An 18479-nucleotide genomic window follows, 5' to 3' on the forward strand; every position below is an offset into this window, starting at 1 on the left:
GACAAATCCTTTTAAACTGCTGGAAGCTAGACCGAAAAGTGCCAATAGTCACAACTCTTGCTCCCTAGTAGCAATATCAGGTGGTGTCTGCTTTCAACCTAATACATGTATGCCTATCGCAATTTGAAGCTTGCTAGGATACCTACAGCACTAAAATTAGCGTGTAATTGTAAGACACGCCTCCAAACACGGTCCAAAGCTACGTTTATGTGAACACCACACAGTACATCTCAGTGTCGGAAGCAAACAAAAACTGAAAATCAGCATGATTACTTTTAATTAACGAGCGACTTCTAGTGCAGGAAATCACCAAAAATATGTCACCTATGCATGTAGATCAGCCGAACAAAGCTGCGGTACCGCAGCTGACAAATATCTTCAACATGTCCAATGTTGGTGACAAGCAAGGACCACCTCTTCTCCTCATATCTTTTTTCAATCACTTTCCATATTGCTCCTGGACATGAATGTTATTCTCTCTGCTGCAAAACTTGTGCAGCTAGTTGTGCTTGCGTTTGCTGGGTGGCTGCTTCTTCAGTCCCTGTTAATGAGCATCCAAACGTTTTTAGTTCTCGTGCTTCCCCCTGCAAGTGTCGCCTCCCTTAAGCTTATTCCGTCAGCCAACGAAACTGCTGACCTTGTTTGGCCCGCGTGGAAGGAACCATTTCATTATGAGGCCAAAGTATATATCAACAACAAATCGTACGATTCGAGTCGGCCCGAAACGTTCTTCCAGAATGCCACCGAGGTCTGGCACGTTGAGCCGCAGAGCCTGGTGAATCGGTACCCATTTTTCGAGAAGCACCTGACTCTGAATCTGGCTGATACAGATGATAAATTCATCTGTGTTTTTATACAGAAAGCTGGCCAGTTCACACCGTACCCAAACATCAGCGATCCCCAGCTACGTGTTAGTAAGAACCAGTTTGCATACACTAGATGGGACACCACTTGTGATGAGGAGAATCTGAAAGGGGCTGGTAGTAGGCGCCGCTGCACCTCTCAGTTAGGACTGATGGTTTATACTCGGGCAATATGGGATATCCATCTTGAGGACAACGTATATACATATGATGATTCGCGAAACCACAACCGCAGATCCACTACCGTCCACGGTCCTTTGCTTAAGTCTAACAGTACAACTGGCAGCACTGGTTCTATGAACATGTACCTGCCGTCTATTGCGCAGAGCAATGGTCCTAAGTTGTCCTACAAGGTATTCCCTATAACCAAAGATGAGGGCACAGAGAAGGGATACAAGGAATTCAGTGCATCTGTAGATATCTATATGACAATACGCGGCGTAAGCACAAGCTCAAGGTTCAACCCTGGGCCGATCCCCAAAACCGGGAATTACAAGGTACTCGCAATTCTGACAACGAACTGGGGCCGTCCCTTCATACCGCACTTTAACTACAGCTCGCCAACGGTCAAGTCAGCGGTCTCGACAGCGATATTCCTTGCACTTTACCCCGCCCTCCTCTCCCTGTGGCTCCTTCGGCAGCTCTACATCGCCCGGCTCTATTTCACATCAGCCTGCTCAAGCAGCAAAAGGGCCAGCCCCATCTTAAGGATGTACCTTTTCATTGAGCATCTATGGTCGCCTTTGGTTGATAAGTTTGTCTTTGGGACAGACAACACGGGGTTGTATAGTGCTGTTCTCGGCGGCTACACCGGCTGGTGGTTCATCAGATTCATCCTTGTGGCCTTGCCTCAGAGACAGGTTGCTAGTGTCATACGGTGTCTTGCTGGCTCTCAGGCAACCAACAAAAGCACGGGGAATCGAGGTAGTACGCTGCTTCTTCCTACTATGGAGAAGCAGAAGTACGAGGAAACAGAGGAAACAGCGGAAACAGCGGAAACAAGGGAAACCGAGGAAACCGGGGAGAACGAAGCGGTAATCGCTTGCTTCAAAGCATTGCCCCTGGGATTAAAGGTATTTCCCCTAGTAATTGCCGTGCCATCTGTCGTGGATTATGCCCGTAATACTAGCTCGCATTTCGACTTTGCAGTCCCAGAGCTTGTGGAGGGTAAATAGTGGTATATCCCCACGTTCATACGATCACTATGCGGCTACACGCAGCAATTTATTCACCTATACCTCTATGTCATCTTCATTCCGACTCTCATCTTGATATTCACCCGCAAATCAACAGTGCACGCGTCAATTCCCTACCACTTCCTTCGCACGATCGAGCTCACTGTGGTCATACTGGCCTGCCTCTACGAGATTCCCAAGGCACTTGATCCAGAGTATTTGGCATGGCGCCATACTGTGTATTATATCGGCAGCGTTTTCCTTTTCACCCAGTGGGTAGTCAACAATAAATTGTGAGTGGTAGATTAGCTTTAGAACTGCCTGTACCTAATGTCTGACCAGTTCTGCCAACAGCACAAACCCTGTGTGGCAAGCTGACACTACTAGTGTGGCAGATTTTATATGCATTGTCACGCTAAAGCGACCATATCGAATAGTGGGGGTCTATATGCATGGATCTCGGGATCGTTGCTTTCTCCGCTATCGCCGGAACTCGTTCTTTTCGATTAGCCCTAGAAAAGGGAAAACAAAAAACAAATGAGGTGCAGGTACCCGCATGGCACCAAAGCATGGTGGTTTGGTGGTTGGGGGATAGTCGCGTTGAGTATTTTTAGTATCGGTGGACATTCATCTGCTCGATTGCATATCACCATGCATGATGGCGAAAGGCCACGATGCCATCCTCCTTTTACCACACTACTTGACTGCAACGATAGTTGCCCATGATATGCAGGCAGCTGATTTGCATGGAATATTGGCGCCCTTCCAATTTAAGGATCCAGCCAGCTTCAACAGCACGGAATAGGGACAAGGGAGCTGGGTAAACTCCCTAGTTTATATAGTTGTGCTTCACAGAACCAGCGGACTATCTTGCTGGTTTGGCCTACTTTAGTTCCCTAGTTATTTCTCCTCCACCCCTTCGGAAACTTGTTTTTCATATAATTAGACACCTTCACCATGAAGACTGCACAATTATGCTTGCTGGCGTCGATACTGGCTGGCTTCTGTGCCGCAGATGCCGACTTGCCAATGGCAAATGCGCGCATGAGAGAAAGGTTAAACGACTTTCATGGCGCGGTTCTGTTAAAAGACGGAGAGCAGACGTCCTGCGAAATCGCCCTTATCTCCAACCGCGCTGGACTGGTCGCAGGCTCATGCATCGACATCGACAAAAACTTCAACGCCAAAAACATCACCCGATACTCAGTCATGCTGGACTCTGGCGGTATGCCAACTCCTGGTGTATTCCCTGTGAAGGGAATCACAGTCCACCCCCAGTTCGAACCGCCGTCGTACGCGAATAACGTTGCTGTTGTTTTGTTCAACCTCCAGTCGAACAAGCTGTGGGTGAGCTACATCGATGCTTTTCCGGGAGAAAACACCGACTACCTGTATGCACGACGCTCGCTCAGCAATGTAACTACTCAGACCTGGAACACACCAGACTCCATTAGGGATATAGTCATTAGTGAGGGCTGCACAAAGGCAGACACGCTGTATGCTGCTAACAAGAAGGACTTTTTGTGCAACAACAAGACGATGACGCCACCTATCAAGGACATATGCGCTGTGCCATACAGCATTGTATACGGGCTGATTAAAACCGATATGGTGGCCACGGCGCTATACAGCCACTCGGTGACCTACAACGACAAAATGTGCGGGAGCACACGGCAGTTCCACTACTACACTATCCTGGCAAACTTCTTGAACTGGGCACAGCAGATCGTACCCGACGGCATTAGTGCGTTCTCCAACAATGGAACCAACACCATGAGCACTAACATAACATACGCCATGAAGGAGCCAAAGAATCCCAAAGCGGATGGCGTTAAGGTGTATGGCGGCAATCTGTTTGCGCGTGATGCCTCGGTCGAAGCCTGGATGACGGTGCCTAATACCAACTACCACCTCGGCTGATGAAAAGAACTCAGCGGGGCTCCTCCCCTCTCAAATAGGGACTGGCGGAAACAGCTTTGCGGGGCCATCTAAACCGACGTCAACTGATTCAGCCGATTCAACCGATTCAACAGGTACAACCGATACACCCGCGGCCAGCCACTCTTCTAGTTCGCCATCCAAAAACCAGATAATCGCTATTGGAGTCAGTGTGCCCCTGGCCACATTGGTTGGCGTTGCGCTGATGTTCTACGCCTACAAGCGCTGGAAGAAGCACCACAACACGGTTGCATGGGATCCCTCAAACGAGCACAACAACATCCGGTCTATTGCGCTGGACTTGGGAGGTGCCAGCACCATCATGGATATTCCACCGACCTACGACAGCGTTCGCCAGCAAGAAGACGCGCTGACTAACTTTATCACGGAGCCAAAGTCATAAATAAACACACATCTTACCAGCATTCTACAGACTATGCTGTCAGATAGACTGAGACGCGCCGACTCTGCTCCACCTGGCACCGATCACCGATCAGATCAGTGGCTGTTGGGCTCTAAAATGCCCCTGCCTGTCGACGACGACACCGCACTCGCTCTTTTTTTGCCTTTCACTGCATTTTTAGCCTTTTCTCATTTTGTAAACTACCGCCTAGGCTCATCGCACGCTTCCATCACCATTTGAACACGACATAACATGGACGCGAGTGCAAACAGCGAGGCGCCCTCTCTGGCTGTGCGCCTAGGAGGCACTGTCGTCAATTCTAAAGTCGCAGATAATGACCGACATAAATTCGTGGGAGGAACGGCGGCAAGAGGTGCCGGGACGCGGTGGCAAAAAGTTCAACCCTAAGCGACAGCGCATGGCGCCGCTGCCCGAGATCCCGCACGAGACACTGACAGAAGTGCGTTCCCTGCGGCAGGTATTATATACCAGCAACGACGATTACACAGGCGATGTCGTGAAGTGGGCTGTTACTGTTCTGTCTGTGGGAGTGTCAATCACAGACATGAAGGCTGGGTCGTGCAGACTGGAGGACATGTCGACCATGCCTAGCGTGCGGCTGGTGATGCAGGTCTTGGTGCTGGCCGGTCGAAAGTCGGTTTGCTGTAGTGGGCGAGGAGGCTGCCGAGACGGCGCTGGTAGAGGTCGTGCTATCGGCGAACAAGGATACGCGCGCTATTGGATGGATCATGAAGATGTATGGCATGCTGCACCGGCAGTCGTTTCCAAGATGCCTGTATCTGTTTGCGATCTCGCAGATACCAAAGCCGGCGCTGTCGTCAGCTGAGCTGGAAGCCTTGGCCAAGGCCATTCGCGACTTGGCGACGCAGTTCCCATCAGAGAATTCACGGGCGCTGGGACACATCCTGGGCGTGTATCGCGATGTAATATCCAGCGACAACGTATTGGCTATACCTGAAGATGACCCACGCCGGTTCATTCTATTCTATATGATGCAGTCGCACCAGGGCCAGAGGCCCGTTCTGCTCGATCACGAGCTCCAGGAGACGACTGGAATAGACAGGCAGTGGCTCACCCACATGGTGAACTTTGAGATGCAGAACCAGTTTTCGCGGTTCCCCGCCTTTGTTGAGGACGGCACGGCAATGCGCCCGCTTGTCGATTCAGTGGAGATGCTTTTTGGCGATCTACCTCGCGACAAGAAGGCGACCGGAACGCAGCACATGGACTACGGCCGGGTCCTGGGCGTCCTGTCGTTTGTTGGCACCCTAGTGAGCAGCGCAGACGAATCAGGCAATCGGCCACTCCGAACTGCTGGCATTTATTGGCAAGTGCCATGAAACGTTGGCACGGCTGCTGCTGCGCGAGCAAGAGCTGATCGTACTCAGCCAGTTGCCAAAGATCGTAAAGAACATGCCGCAGCCGATCCCCAACGGCTTGCTAGACCTGGTGCAGAAGAACGGGCGTATTGTGGCCAAGGGCTCGTTGACAATCACGCCGTTCACGCACTCTGAGGTCGAGCAGCACTTCAAGCGCCTGATATCGGCCACATCGGAAATTGGCCAGGCAACTGGCCAGAACAGCGCATGCTCGAATCGGCTGTTGGAGATGATGTGCGAGACTGCACCAATGCTGGTCGAAGTGTTCTGTTCGCGGCTCGATACCTTGGCGTTGGTCAGGAAGCTGGTGGGGGTCCTTACCGACCGGCTGCACCTGCATACTGACAGGAAGCGCGTTAATCCGATGTGTGTCCGGGCATACTACCGCTCATTGCTGGCCATCAACGAGATGCACCGAGGAGTCGTCCTGACCCATCTCTTGAGCATGTTTGAAGAGCAGTTGGCTAAAGACGTCCTGATCTCGCAGCGCGTCGTGCGCATTGTCGATCTGATGGCGACGGCGGCCGAACATCAATATATGTTTGCCAGGAGCCCTGCTACAGTTGAAGACTTGGCATCAGTGCGTCCGATTATCAGCGACCTGTGCAGCTGTCTGGGCGTGCACTGGCAGGCACTATGGACTGCATGTTTCCGCGAACCGGTGGCCACAGCAGCGCACAGCGATAATGAACTGACAACATCGGATGTGCCTGAGGATGTAAAGAAGCAGCACATGTGTGCCAGGCGGGCCCTCGTGCGCGCCATGGCACATATGGCAGTCTCAGGAGCGCTAAGGGTTGCAGATCAGCTGGTACTGGCCGAGCGCGCGCTGGACCAGCTCGCCAAGCTGCAAAGGACGCAGAAGCAAGACGACCTGGGCCTGGTTCGAAACCTAGTCATGCTAACCATATGTCTAATCAAGGGGGACCGCGGGCTGGAGCGCGTGGTGCTAGAAAAGATCACGCAGGGTCTGCTGGAGGCGTCCGACACTGACAGCAGCGATGGCCAAGAGAACTGCCATGATGCGATAGATGAGCTCGAGAAGCTCTTGGAGGGTGCTGCCGTGTCGAGCAGAGGTACCGATGGCGAGCAGGCACTGGAGCTTGGCGAGCGCATGCTGTGGCAGAACTCTGTGCGTCCGGCACCCAAGTACCCCCGCAGCGGGATTGCCCTCAACCACGACCGGGCATCCGACGCCTGGAAATTTGTCAAGCCCGCGGCTGCCAATGGAAATACTGGCGGACAGCCTCTATTGGTGCTCACACTGCTCTCGGTTGCGCAGTCATCACCCTCGGGCATGGCATTGCTGGCACAGCTGATCGAGGAGTTTTACGTTGAAAGCATTCCAAGTGCGCCGCCTATGCTGCTGGACGGGCGGCTACAGGGCGGCAAACTTCAGCTGCGGGCGGTAGAAATGGAGCTGCTGTTGGACTGCCGCAACAACGCCAACCTCAACTGGACGATCCTGGCAATGTTGCGCGATGCGCCGGCAGGGGCCCTGGCTGCGAAGCGCATTGCCAGCGCACTGCTGATTGCCTTGGCCGTGCTGTGGAACGGCACGCTGGGAGTACCTGCCACTAGACGGCCACGCGACCTTGAATTCACATGCACGTTTGTGGACGCAGTCGTGCGTGCGTATGCCAGTGATAGCAGGTGGCAGGATATGCAGCACCTGCCGAAGGTGTTCCGGGTCATAAAGGGTGCTGATCTGGCCCGTCTGCTGCACCAGTGTGTGTGGCGTGGCGTGGTGCACGACTTCCCAGGCGCGCGGGAAGACGCCGATCAGCTGCTCAGCCATGTGCTGCGCAAGTACATTACGAAGACTGCATCCATGTTCCGCTTCTTCAAACACTGTGCATGAGGCTCTCGCGTATTCGCTTTTGTAGAATAAAGGTCGTATTGAATTTAGAGAGAAACAGGTATAGGAGCTACCGTCGTCGCTGTCGTCTGGGCTTCAAATGGGCCAGAGGGAGTGGCAAAATAAGCAGGGAAGAGATAAGGCATGCGGTGAAGAAACGAGGAAAGGCTATAAGGTGCTATTTTTAAGGCTAGGGAGCAATTTATGAGCTTCCCACAGGGTGCTGGCAGCGGCGTGGTGGCGAGGGAGCGCAATATGTAACGTGATCATATACATGACATGTCGATGTGCGTGAACACGGCTTCTATTACATTACCTCGCCCCCTTCATAAAAAAGATCGAGTCAGGCCCTTCCAGAACACTAATAATGACAAAAGAAAAAAGGCTCCACCCTGTGGTTAATAAAATGCGAAAGGGGTAAAAATAGAGGGAATAGATAGGAAGAAAGGAGAGGGTAAAAAGAAAACGAAACGGTATGGAAAACAAAGCAAAGAGAAAGAAACGAAGCGGAGATGTCTGTACCCATGTATTGTAAACTTAGAGGATCAGGCACTTCTTCGCCTTCTTTGCGGGCTGGGCCGGCACGAGGACGGCGCGGATGGCCTCGTCGAAGACGTTCTTCAGGCCCTTCTGCGTCAGAGCCGAGCACTCGAGGTAGCGCACAGCGCGGATCTCCTTTGCCATCTGCAGGCCCTGCGGGTACGTGATCGGGGCCATCCGCTTCTCCTTGAGCTTCTCGATCGTGTCGCGGTCCTCGCGCAGATCCAGCTTCGTGCCCACCAGGATGCACGGGATGTTGGGCGCGTGATGGCTGACCTCCGGGTACCACTTTGTCCGCACGTTCTCAAACGACGGCGGGCTCACCAGCGAGAAGCACACAAGGAATACGTCGGTTTGCGGGTACGACAGTGGGCGCAGACGATCGTAATCCTCCTGGCCGGCCGTATCCCACAGACCCAGGTTGATGGGCTTGCCGTCGACCATGACGTTAGCCGAGTAGTTATCGAATCTATCAAGAGCGGCAACGGCAGCGCAGACAAGAGCATTAATATGTGGGCGATTGTAGAAATCTGCACGAAGCAGGAAACCCCTCCTACGGACAATGATGGCCCGAGTGGCGCGAGCACACACAAACACACCGGAGCCGGTAGCTGACCAGGGCGCGTCTGATAACGACACGGTTCCATGGTGGAGCCCCCTCTTTTGCATCAGACATCAGACCCCAGACACCAGGTATCAGACATCAGGTATTGGGTATCAGACACCAGATATCACACCTCGAGCATCTTGCATCGCATATACCCAGCACTACCACAAAAATGGCCAGAATTGGATAGCGATGGCAAACCCGGTAAACACCAATGTTTTGCTTTTCTAGGTTGGGATGCGCGCTGGACGTGCATTGCAGGAGATGGGGAAGGGAGGAGCAGAAATGAACGGGAGGAGAGGAAAGCGCGAAGTATGTGTGTTGTTGATTGGCGCAAATCCACACACCCGTCTTGTCAGCCGCCCAAAAGGAGCCTGATAGTAAAAACCGTTGCAAAAAAAAACAAACAGGATGAGCCAGGGCGGGGGTGCACTTACACTGTCGGGATGTATTCGCCAGGGAACGCATTGGTGGTGTAGCTGATCAAAAGACAGGTCTTTCCAACAGCACTATACATGGGCACAAGGAATGTAGTAGCATGGCATGTTAGCAAGTACGTATCGCGCTACATCTCTGAAACTGTCGCCCTAGAGTCTTACCCGTCACCGACAACCACGCATTTAATGGCCTGCATTTCGTGAGCTACGTTTTTTTTTGTTGTCCAAGAGAAAAGGAGGAGGAGTTTAACGACAAAAGAGCCTACACCAGTTAACAAACATGGGAGCGTTTAGTAAACACGGGCTATGCTGAACGCGCGGCGTGCCAGATGAGCAGCTGCTCGAAATTCAACAGCCCCAGCACACGGAGCAGAAACGAGTGCGAATTGGCAGGAGGGGGACGTACTAGAGGCTGCGACTGTATATGCACAAAAAAGTATGAACGGAGTAGAGGGAGGGCAGAGGTAATACTGCTCCGACAGGGAAGACGCCCTTTTTCAGCAAAATGTCTGGGTGAGGAATTTGTGTGCTGGTAACAAGATGAGGGCAAACAAGGTTGAAATTCCTCCTGCGTCCGGGAGGTTTGTGTTTTTCGGCAAGTAAACCCGTTTCGGGACTTGCTGCAAAGGCGAATTGCGAATATAGGAGGCGAGTATACAGAAAAGCAGCGCCGGCTGTTCCGTGTGCTCCCAGAGGGCTGGGCAAATGTGGACGTCCTCTCCCCGCCTCGCTCGAGATTCAGCAGACGCGTCTCGGGAATTCGCACCGCCCCCTCCTCCTCACGGCGAAAGCTTGCAACTAACCTCTTTGGTGGGATGGAAAAAGAATAGAACCTCGCAAAGATGACTGGGAAAAAAGGTGTAACAAAATGTGGAAAAGAAGACCGAAAAAATACAAGCCTGGCAAGTGAACTGAAAAAAAAAAAAAAAAACAATCTGCTGAAACCTCGCTGCCAGGCTGGCTCGTGTTTTTTCCTTTTTTTTGCGTTTGGGGCTATAGGCATGGCGGCCCTATAAAAGCGCTGAGAGCGTGGCCTGGCACTCTTCATTGCCAGCTCTGCCATTGTTGATCCAAGCGTCCATTTTGAGCGATGTCGGATATGAAATGTCCATCGCTTGGAGCCCATGTGGAGCGCTTGCATGGCGATTTGACCAGCAGCCGAGCGAGAGCGGCCCACAGGCTGGCTCTTGCGACTAACCTCGCTGCGGCAGACGGCCAGGACGCATGCCATTGCTAGCCGGCACAGGCCCCGCCCGCCACCGAACACTGGGACCGCTCGGGGGCGACGGCAAGTCACATATGGCACAGACGCTGGTGGTAGAAACCCAGCGCCCCATGTACGATTTGCAACACACAGCTGCTCTTTTCATATGCCAGAAACCAGAAGCGTAAACATCACATACAACAGCGTATTTAATTTGACAGGCAAATCGGTAGAGATGAGCCAACAAAAAAGACCGGTGGACCGTGTGTTGAAGCTACGAGTGCGGGGCTGGGAGCATTTACTCCTCGTCCTCCTCCTCGCCACCAGCAGCGGCAGACTTTGCGCGCTTGCGGGCAAGACGGCCGGGGCGGCCACCACCGAACGGCGAGTTCAGGGCGAAGTCGATGTGCTTCTGCGAGTCGAGGCGGACGACGAACGACGGGACGTTGACGACCTGCTTGCCGACGCGGATGTGGCGCTGACGGATCAGGACACGGGCGTGGTGGATCGACTTGGCCAGACCGAGCTTGAAGACCTGGGTCTGGAGGCGGCGCTCCAGGAAGTCCTCGACCTTGAGCGACAGGACGTAATCGAGCTTGGCCTTGGACTCGTCCAGCACACCGATGCGGATCAGGCGGCGGATGAGGGCGTTACCCTCGAACAGACGACGCGGGTCCTTGCTGTCCAGCTTGAGCAGCTCACGGGCGGCACGACGGATGTTCGACAGGGTGTAGGCAACACGCCAGATCTCGCGCTTGTTGCGGAGACCGTACTCACCGCAGAGCTTGAGCTCGTGGTCGAGACGCTCCTTCTCGAACGGGTTGCGCGGAACCTTGTAGTTCTTCGAGTCTACAGTATGCAAAAGAAAAAGGGGGATGCGAGGTGAAGGAGCCTTATTGCGGGCTACGCCAACTGCGGCACGGCACCAGGAAAAGAGGAGATAGGAAGCGGCCACACGACTACATCACGCACTGCTAGAGCACGCCGGGGATCACATAATGCACGGGACCGAGAGAGCTGCCAGTCCTGCCTTGATCGTCGACTGCTTCACGCACGGCGCAAGCTGCTGCTCGCAGCACGAAGAGGGCTAGGAAGAGAAGAACAGATCGCTCCGCTTGTCTCAGCGACACTCCGCCGAGCGATACTATATCTCACTCCCCCATGCCCTCCCCTTGCGGGAGCCACAGCAAGCAGGCCAGTGCGATGTGCAGACAACAGCAGCCAGGCAATGCCCTCACCGTCAGACGCCCGTGGCTATCTCTTCCATGTGCGTCTGCCCATCCAGTATGTGAGTCCCTCGCGTGTGTGCTCCAAAGTCGCGGCCACCCCGTCTCCCCTCTTGGCCAAGATAACCGTTGCAAAGTTGGCGCAAACGCCCTAGCTTCTTCCCTAAAAGTCTCATAGCATGGGCAGCCTTGTGCTAGAAGGACGTGCCCGTAGGGTTCGTTCGTGTCCAGAGAGCCTTGCTGAGCATCTCTTTCGTGGTGGGTTCGTATCAAGGGCAAGTTCACAGGCAAAGGTTACAGGCGGGAACATACTAGAACACCGTCGAAATACAGTTTCTGGGAGGCATGGTCTACGTTTACGGTACCAAAGTAAATAATCCTCAGGCGTGCAAAGAAAAAAGAGGGTGAAACTTGCACTTGGGCTGCTGCATACCCGCCTTTATTGAGGGACGCCTCCTTGGCCCGGCGAGGTGCGCTCTGCGGGCGTGGCCCACGCTCGCTCTGGCCGCGGGAAGGGGTGCAAGCAGAAATTTTCAGCGCGGGCAAGCTTTTTTCGCGCTGGTCCCCGGCAGCTTTAGGGACAGGATTAAGATCAAGATCACCGCGCACGACCCATTGGCCGCCGGCGGTCACGGGAAAAGTTGGTGTTTCACGTGAATTGTGTCCGGGGGGCCTGGCCCACAGCCTTTGCGGAAACTGTAGGGATCACCCGGCCCACTCGGCTCCAAGCCAAAGTTTTTTCCTCTCTTGCGGCTCTGGCGGCCTTGCAGTGGGGGAAAAAATAGTCGCAGCGGGCGTTGCTAAAAATTTTCCTCACCCAAGCCCCAGCATGGGCCTGAGGCAGGCGCCCTTAAGAGAGTTTAGCGTCGCAAGCCGGCGGTTAAGAACCTCCTTTTCCACTTCTCTGTGCTCATAGCCGTTGAACCTTTTTTTCAAAATTTAAGGAAACATAAGAAGGTAAAGAAGGCATTTTTCTGAAGCTATGCGTGGGCCACTGCCGCCCCTGCCTGGCTGGAAGACCAGGCTCCTGTGTTTTGTCGACCTGCCTCAGGCTTGGGCGCGTACCCGCGGGTTTGTGGCGAACAGATTTCAAACGGGCGGGTTGTTTCTGGGAGACTAAAGTCGCAGGACGGCGACAGTGGGTGGGGCGCGGCACACGACAGAAGACAGCCAGTCTGGCTGAAAGTGATTCTGATTTGAGAGCGCCCAATTCGACGAGGTGGTGGGGGTGAGAGCAGCAGGCACAGCCCTCCCCACTGGCTGCCGTGCGTCTGCGAAGCGAGGGCTTCGTCAAGGGCAAATGTAGTAGACGCAGCAGTCTGAGGCAGAAGCATATACTCCGTGCCGTAGCTGGACCTGCAGCTGTTTATCCTAGATCGCGGCACATGCCCTGCTAAACACAACATTCTAACGACCCTGTAGCCATGCCTCACTCGTTCGGTTATCGCGCTCGTACCCGCTACATGTTCTCGCGGAACTTCCGTGAGCATGGTCCGCTCCACCTTTCGACCTACCTGAAGGTCTACAAGGTCGGCGATATCGTTGACATCAAGGGCAACGGTGCCGTCCAGAAGGGTATGCCCCACAAGTTCTACCACGGGTAACGTATCGAAAAAAGGCAAAGCAAAAGGCCGATGTGCATATGCCAGTTGTGTGTGAGTGCGGATCAGCAGGCAGAGGGCTAACCAGTGCGCGATGGCATGGAATTCTGTAGTAAGACCGGTGTCGTGTACAACGTCACCAAGTCGGCCGTCGGTATTATTGTCCACAAGAAGGTCGGTAACCGCTACATGGAGAAGCGTGTCAACATCCGCATTGAGCACGTCCACCACTCCAAGTGCCGTGACGACTTCCTGCGCCGTGTCAAGGAGAACGCCGCCGCCAAGAAGGCCGCCGTCGCTAAGGGCGAGAAGATCAACCTCAAGCGCCAGCCCGCTCAGCCCCGTGAGGCCCGCCACGTCTCGACCCTGAACAACGAGCCGACCACCTCTGACTGCCATCCCCTACGACAGTAAGTTCCATATATATACGAGAGCATTGTTGGCGGTGCGTGATCTCTGTGGTACGTTACTAACTGAAGCACTGTTCTCATGTAGCCCTCATCTAAAGCGTGTGTTTTTGGATCGGATCGGATCGGCGACTTTGCTCTCTGGTTTTTGTTTCGTTGCTCGCTTCTCTGTGGGCAAGTGTATCGAGGAATCGGACTCTAGCTTTATATTTCTTTTGTCAGTGTTTCAAGGGAATACAAACCCGGGATTTGACTTCTCACATCCATGTCCACAAACAAAAAAACTGTTAGATCTCCCAGGAACTCGCTGCGAGGCCCGTCCTGTCGTCGCTGAGCGATCTGGCACCGCTTCAGATCTGGCACCGCTTCAGAACTGGCACCGCTTCAGAACTGGCACCGCTTCAGAACTGGCGCTGCTCGCACTGTCCGCACTGCCACACTGATCAGTGCGGTTCCCCTGCCTCCCATCACCTCAGACAACAAAAACAGTTGGGTGGTCAAAGAGCACAAAAAATTTTCCGTTTTGAACTTCTGATCAATCATTAGGGTCAGCAGGGGAGCGATATTTTGTGCTCGATAATTAACGAGGCGGTGGTTAATAGCGAGAGAAAAACGGAGCGGCGGCTGCTGCCGGTCTCCTGTCTCCACTTTTCGCCTGTTTAATTTTTATTTTGTATACTGCATATTACCACATACTAACGGCCAGGGGTTTTGGAAATGACAGCGGCAGTGACACAACAAGCGGCGACTCGGACGCCAAACAAGCATATGCCGGTGGCAGTGGAGCGGCACGTCGAGCCCTGGCTGCACTTTGTGGCCGGAGGAGTGGGGGGGATGGCCGGCGCCATCATAACATCGCCGCTGGACGTGCTGCGCACACGGCAGCAGCTATCGGGGGTGCGGCGATCGGCCGACAATCAGCCGGTGCTCCGGCGGCTCGCGCAGCCATTCATGCAGACGGGCCAGGTTCTGAAGCAGCTGTATGTGCGCGAGGGCATCAAGGGGTGGTTTGCCGGGCTGGGACCGGCATTGGCAGGCATAATCCCGGCGCGCGCAATCCAGTTCTTCGCCTACGGCAACGGCAAGCGGATTTTGGCGCAATACAACAATGGGAAGGAGACGGCCCTGGTGCATTTGGCGGCAGCCTGTATTGCCGGGGTGGCGACGACGACGGCGACGAATCCGATCTGGATGGTCAAGACGCGCATGCAGCTGCAGCCGGGCCAGTACAAGAACAGCCTGGAGTGCTTTTTGGGCATAGTGCGCAATGAGGGGTGGCTGGGCTTGTACAAGGGCACGAGCGCGGCGTATCTGGGGGTGTCCGAGTCGGCGATCCAGTGGGTGGTGTATGAGCAGATCAAGAAGACCCTGAATGACCGCAAGCCCAACGGCGGCGCCAAGACCCTGTATGACTGGTTCGAGTACTTTGGCGCAGCGGCGTCGGCCAAGCTAGGTTGCGTCGGTGGGTACGTATCCGCATGAGGTTATGCGGACGCGGTTACGGCAGCCGCCCGACGCCCAGGGCAAAGTCAAGTACACGGGCTTGGTCAACTCGGCCCGCATTATTTTCGCCGAAGAGGGCATGCGCGGGTTCTACGGCGGGCTGACCACGCATTTGCTCCGGACGGTGCCCAATGCTGCCATCATGTTCCTGTCGTACGAGCTGGTGGTGCATTACTTTGGCAGCACCCGGCCCAGGAAAGCCTGAAATGTTCTTTAATAGATTTGTCAAGAGATTGCTGTTTATTTTGCGGAGCGCATGTAGTCCACCATGCACGCAGAGTACCGGATCAGCTGGTCGACGGCTCCCCACTGGGCCTTGCCCTCGCTGCGCAGGTCTCCCAGCACATCGGCGACCTCGCTGGCATTGGCCTTGAGCACATCGCCAAAGACGCCCAGGAACACGTGCAGGTACGCCTGCGCCAGCTCAAAGTCGCGCTTGGACTGCAACTGAGCCTGCATCATGCGCAGGAACGTCTTGATAGCCACCAGTCCATCGTCCAGCGGCAGCGTGCGGATCTCCAGATCAGCCGCCGCCGGATTCAGCGTCTTCAGGTAATCAAACACCGGCGCATAGATGCCAGTTTCGGCAGCCCGGGCCAATGCCACGGCCAGCTTCGACTGCACATTGGCGGTGGAGATACCGGTGCGCGACTGCGGCTCGGCCTGCCCAGCATCATTTGCTGCCTCCAGGTCGAAGCGGTGCTCAACGCCCTCGACGGTAGGCAAAAAGAACGGCGCCTGCTCGGGCTGCTTGGGAGCCTCAGTCGGGCGGTTGCGCTTCTTGATTGTGGCCAGATTCAATAGCGTCTGCCACTTGGCCTTGGGCTGGCTCGACAGCGTCACCATATTGTCAGTCAACTGCTCGGGCGTCAAGTACACGCCTGCCGAAACCTCCAAAGAATCGTCAGGGGACTCGTCGTCGGCCAGCCCCGAGGTCGTCGGCATAGCCACCATGGCGGCCTGGTCGGCCTCGTCGGGACGAATCTGGCGCAAAGTGACGTCGGCAAACTGCGTGCGGTTGGCCCACAGGAAGATACCGACGCTGTCCATATGCGCTGACGCCAGAAAGTCGCCCGATGGCGAGAACGCTACCGACACCGGCACGCTGGCGACGCGGAACCAGTCAACCATGTGGCCGGTGGGCAGGTCCCAGGTGCGGATGGTGGAGTCGAGTGAGCACGTGACAATCCACCTCCCATCACTGCTGAACGTCCAGATCCGTGATGCGGTTGCGGTGCCCAGCAAACCGCCTGACAATGCGCTGGGACTCGGCATCCACCACGCGCACGCACGCGTCATCGCACACGCACGCCAGCAGCCCCGACTCACCATGCAGCTCCAGGCGCGTCGGCACCGACGGCAGATCGAGCCGCCACAGCTCCTGGCCAGTGCCAAAGTCCCACATGCGCAGCGAGCCGTCAAGCGACGTCGAAAACACGTGCTGGTTGCACGGATCGCAGGCAATGCCCGTGACTGCCTTGCTGTGCCCAGTGAACGAGCGGCGCGCGTAGCCCGACTGCATGTTGACCATTTCGATAAGCCCGGATGCATGGCCCAGGAAACCGAAGTTACCGCAGCTGCTGACGGCCACTGCACGCACCACCGAGTCGTCGGCGCTGGCGATGGTGAATTTGCCCAGCGCCTTGCGGTCCACCGACCACGTGAACGCCGCCTTGACTCCCTGGTGGCTCGTCAGCACATTGTCCCAGTCACGCTCCCGCCCATGGCTCGCTGCAAACTGCGTGATAGCCGGGAACCGCAGCTCGCTCATCCTGGCCTTGCGCGCCCGCGCCTCGCGCGCCAGCGATCCCTGCGACAGCTCCGTGTTCTGCTCGTCGCGGATCACCGAGAAGAACCGCAGCGTGCGGTCGCGCCCGGCACTTAGTAGCGAGCGGCCCTCCTGGTCGTAGTAGCGGATCATATGGGGCGCCGCAAAATGCCCCGACCGCTGCCGCAGCTGCCGCGGCACCCCGTCCTGCCCGTCAAACAGCCACTGCTTGATTGAGTTGTCGCCGCTCGACGTCACCAGCAGCGGCTGCCCGGCCACAAAGTCCAGCGATGGAACAGGTCCGTCGTGGGCGTTCTGCATCACATGCACCAGTCGCCTGCTGTCCAGATCCCACAGCGCCACGTCTCCGTCACCATTTGCCGACGCCATCATCGGCACGTCGTCGGTGCGGAACGACAGCGCGGTGACCCGGCCCTCCTGCGCCAGCTGCATGACACTGCGGTCCGTGCGCACATTGTGCAGCTGGATGCGTCCATCCAGCAGTCCCACCGCCAGAATATCTATGGCCGGCGCCTGCGCCAGGCAACCGATGCCGGCGCCCAGCGACTTGACCTCATGCAGGCACCGCCGCGTCTGGATGTTCCACACCTGCAGTGTCCCCTGCGCGCTGCCCACCACCACTTTGTTGACATACGTGCTTGGATGCACCACCGCCGTCACCTGGAACTCGGACCGCTCAAACTCGATCTCCGTGAACACCTCGTGCGTGTCCTTGTCCCATACCACCAGCGCATTGTCGCTGCTCAGTCCCAGAATATGCCTGCCGAACGCCATCAGGTGCGTGATCTCGCCGCGGTCCACATACTCCAATTCCCCGCTGATCTTGCCGCGCCGACACACATGCACGTGCCCGCCCGATGACACAAATGTCTCCTCGCCGATCGACAGAATCGACACAATGTCGCTGTCAAACTGCGGGCCCACAAACGCCAGCCGCAGCTTCTCTAGGTTGTACACGTGGTACGACCGCCCGATCGCCGTTGTGATGAACGCCGTCTGGCCCAGGTGCTGGATCGAGTGCCCTACATTGCTGGTCACGTAGCCCAGCGCTCGGTATGGCGAGAACAGCCGGCTCCCGCCCGCTTTCCGCGACTCCTCAACGCGCGTCCTTTTCTCCGCTGACATTGTTCAATGTTCAGTGTGTGTAGTGTGTAAATTGCGAGAAATATATATAGAGCAGAGCCAACGGTTGAAAATTTTCGCCTGAGGCGTCAAAAAAGAAAATTGTGTAGCTGTGATCCGCCGATTTCCTGTTCGAGTGATTACGATCAGAGAATCTGCCTCTGGGCTAATTGCGATCGAGATTTCTGGCCCCTTTGCTCCAACCGATGTATATTCTTTTCAGCTGCATCTCTGAAAACATCTCGATACACTCATTGTTAGCTTGCCTGCATGACGTAGCTCGCCTGTTGAGCCTCCAATGCATCTGCGTTTACAAACAAAGTCTAGTTTTCTCCCATTTTGTGTGGATGCACCGAACAAGGCACATGCTAAACTGGCAAGATGGTTGTGTATTTGTTTGGGCTCT

General features: G+C 55.3%; 9 protein-coding genes across 9 annotated transcripts; 6 read left to right on the forward strand and 3 right to left on the reverse strand.

Annotated features, from left to right (window-relative positions):
* The first annotated feature begins 459 nt into the window (after positions 1-459).
* DL89DRAFT_286020 (uncharacterized protein) lies at positions 460-2370 on the forward strand. Its single transcript, XM_040889843.1, has one exon. The coding sequence runs from the start codon at positions 464-466 to the stop codon at positions 2036-2038; it is 1575 nt and encodes a 524-aa protein (XP_040740752.1). The 5' UTR covers positions 460-463; the 3' UTR covers positions 2039-2370.
* Positions 2371-2924: 554 nt separating this feature from the next.
* On the forward strand, positions 2925-4405 carry DL89DRAFT_269850 (uncharacterized protein). The gene is made up of 2 exons (XM_040888451.1): positions 2925-3928; positions 3966-4405. Exons 1-2 carry the CDS (start codon positions 2996-2998, stop codon positions 4377-4379), a joined length of 1347 nt encoding a protein of 448 aa, XP_040740753.1. The 5' UTR covers positions 2925-2995; the 3' UTR covers positions 4380-4405.
* A 558-nt stretch (positions 4406-4963) lies between these two features.
* Positions 4964-5373, forward strand: DL89DRAFT_269851 (uncharacterized protein; the record flags this gene model as incomplete). The annotated part of the gene is made up of 2 exons (XM_040888452.1): positions 4964-5026; positions 5049-5373. Coding segments are annotated over exons 1-2 (368 nt in total), but the record flags the coding sequence as incomplete, so codon positions are not given.
* A 147-nt stretch (positions 5374-5520) lies between these two features.
* On the forward strand, positions 5521-7681 carry DL89DRAFT_59871 (uncharacterized protein). Its single transcript, XM_040891854.1, has one exon. The coding sequence runs from the start codon at positions 5814-5816 to the stop codon at positions 7638-7640; it is 1827 nt and encodes a 608-aa protein (XP_040740755.1). The 5' UTR covers positions 5521-5813; the 3' UTR covers positions 7641-7681.
* Positions 7682-8174: 493 nt separating this feature from the next.
* Positions 8175-9418, reverse strand: DL89DRAFT_275775 (uncharacterized protein; the record flags this gene model as incomplete). The annotated part of the gene is made up of 3 exons (XM_040889354.1): positions 8175-8646; positions 9222-9293; positions 9384-9418. 3 exons carry the CDS (start codon positions 9416-9418, stop codon positions 8175-8177), a joined length of 579 nt encoding a protein of 192 aa, XP_040740756.1.
* A 1186-nt stretch (positions 9419-10604) lies between these two features.
* Positions 10605-11998, reverse strand: DL89DRAFT_279070 (40S ribosomal protein S9; the record flags this gene model as incomplete). Its single annotated transcript, XM_040889545.1, has 2 exons — positions 10605-11274; positions 11983-11998. 2 exons carry the CDS (start codon positions 11996-11998, stop codon positions 10724-10726), a joined length of 567 nt encoding a protein of 188 aa, XP_040740757.1. The 3' UTR covers positions 10605-10723.
* Positions 11999-13071: 1073 nt separating this feature from the next.
* Positions 13072-13472, forward strand: DL89DRAFT_269853 (translation protein SH3-like protein). The gene has a single exon (XM_040888453.1). It carries the CDS (start codon positions 13076-13078, stop codon positions 13253-13255), a length of 180 nt encoding a protein of 59 aa, XP_040740758.1. The 5' UTR covers positions 13072-13075; the 3' UTR covers positions 13256-13472.
* Positions 13473-14376: 904 nt separating this feature from the next.
* On the forward strand, positions 14377-15367 carry DL89DRAFT_295173 (mitochondrial carrier; the record flags this gene model as incomplete). Its single annotated transcript, XM_040890608.1, has 2 exons — positions 14377-15117; positions 15167-15367. The coding sequence occupies 2 exons, from the start codon at positions 14377-14379 to the stop codon at positions 15365-15367; spliced, it is 942 nt and encodes a 313-aa protein (XP_040740759.1).
* On the reverse strand, positions 15357-18117 carry DL89DRAFT_269854 (YVTN repeat-like/Quino protein amine dehydrogenase). The gene is made up of 2 exons (XM_040888454.1): positions 16410-18117; positions 15357-16366 (listed from the first exon to the last, which is right to left on the reverse strand). Exons 1-2 carry the CDS (start codon positions 18074-18076, stop codon positions 15403-15405), a joined length of 2631 nt encoding a protein of 876 aa, XP_040740760.1. The 5' UTR covers positions 18077-18117; the 3' UTR covers positions 15357-15402.
* Positions 18118-18479: the final 362 nt, after the last annotated feature.

The sequence above is a fragment of the Linderina pennispora genome, assembly GCF_002104995.1.
Source record: "Linderina pennispora strain ATCC 12442 chromosome Unknown DL89scaffold_14, whole genome shotgun sequence".
NCBI classification, from domain to species: Eukaryota; Fungi; Kickxellomycota; class Kickxellomycetes; order Kickxellales; family Kickxellaceae; genus Linderina; species Linderina pennispora.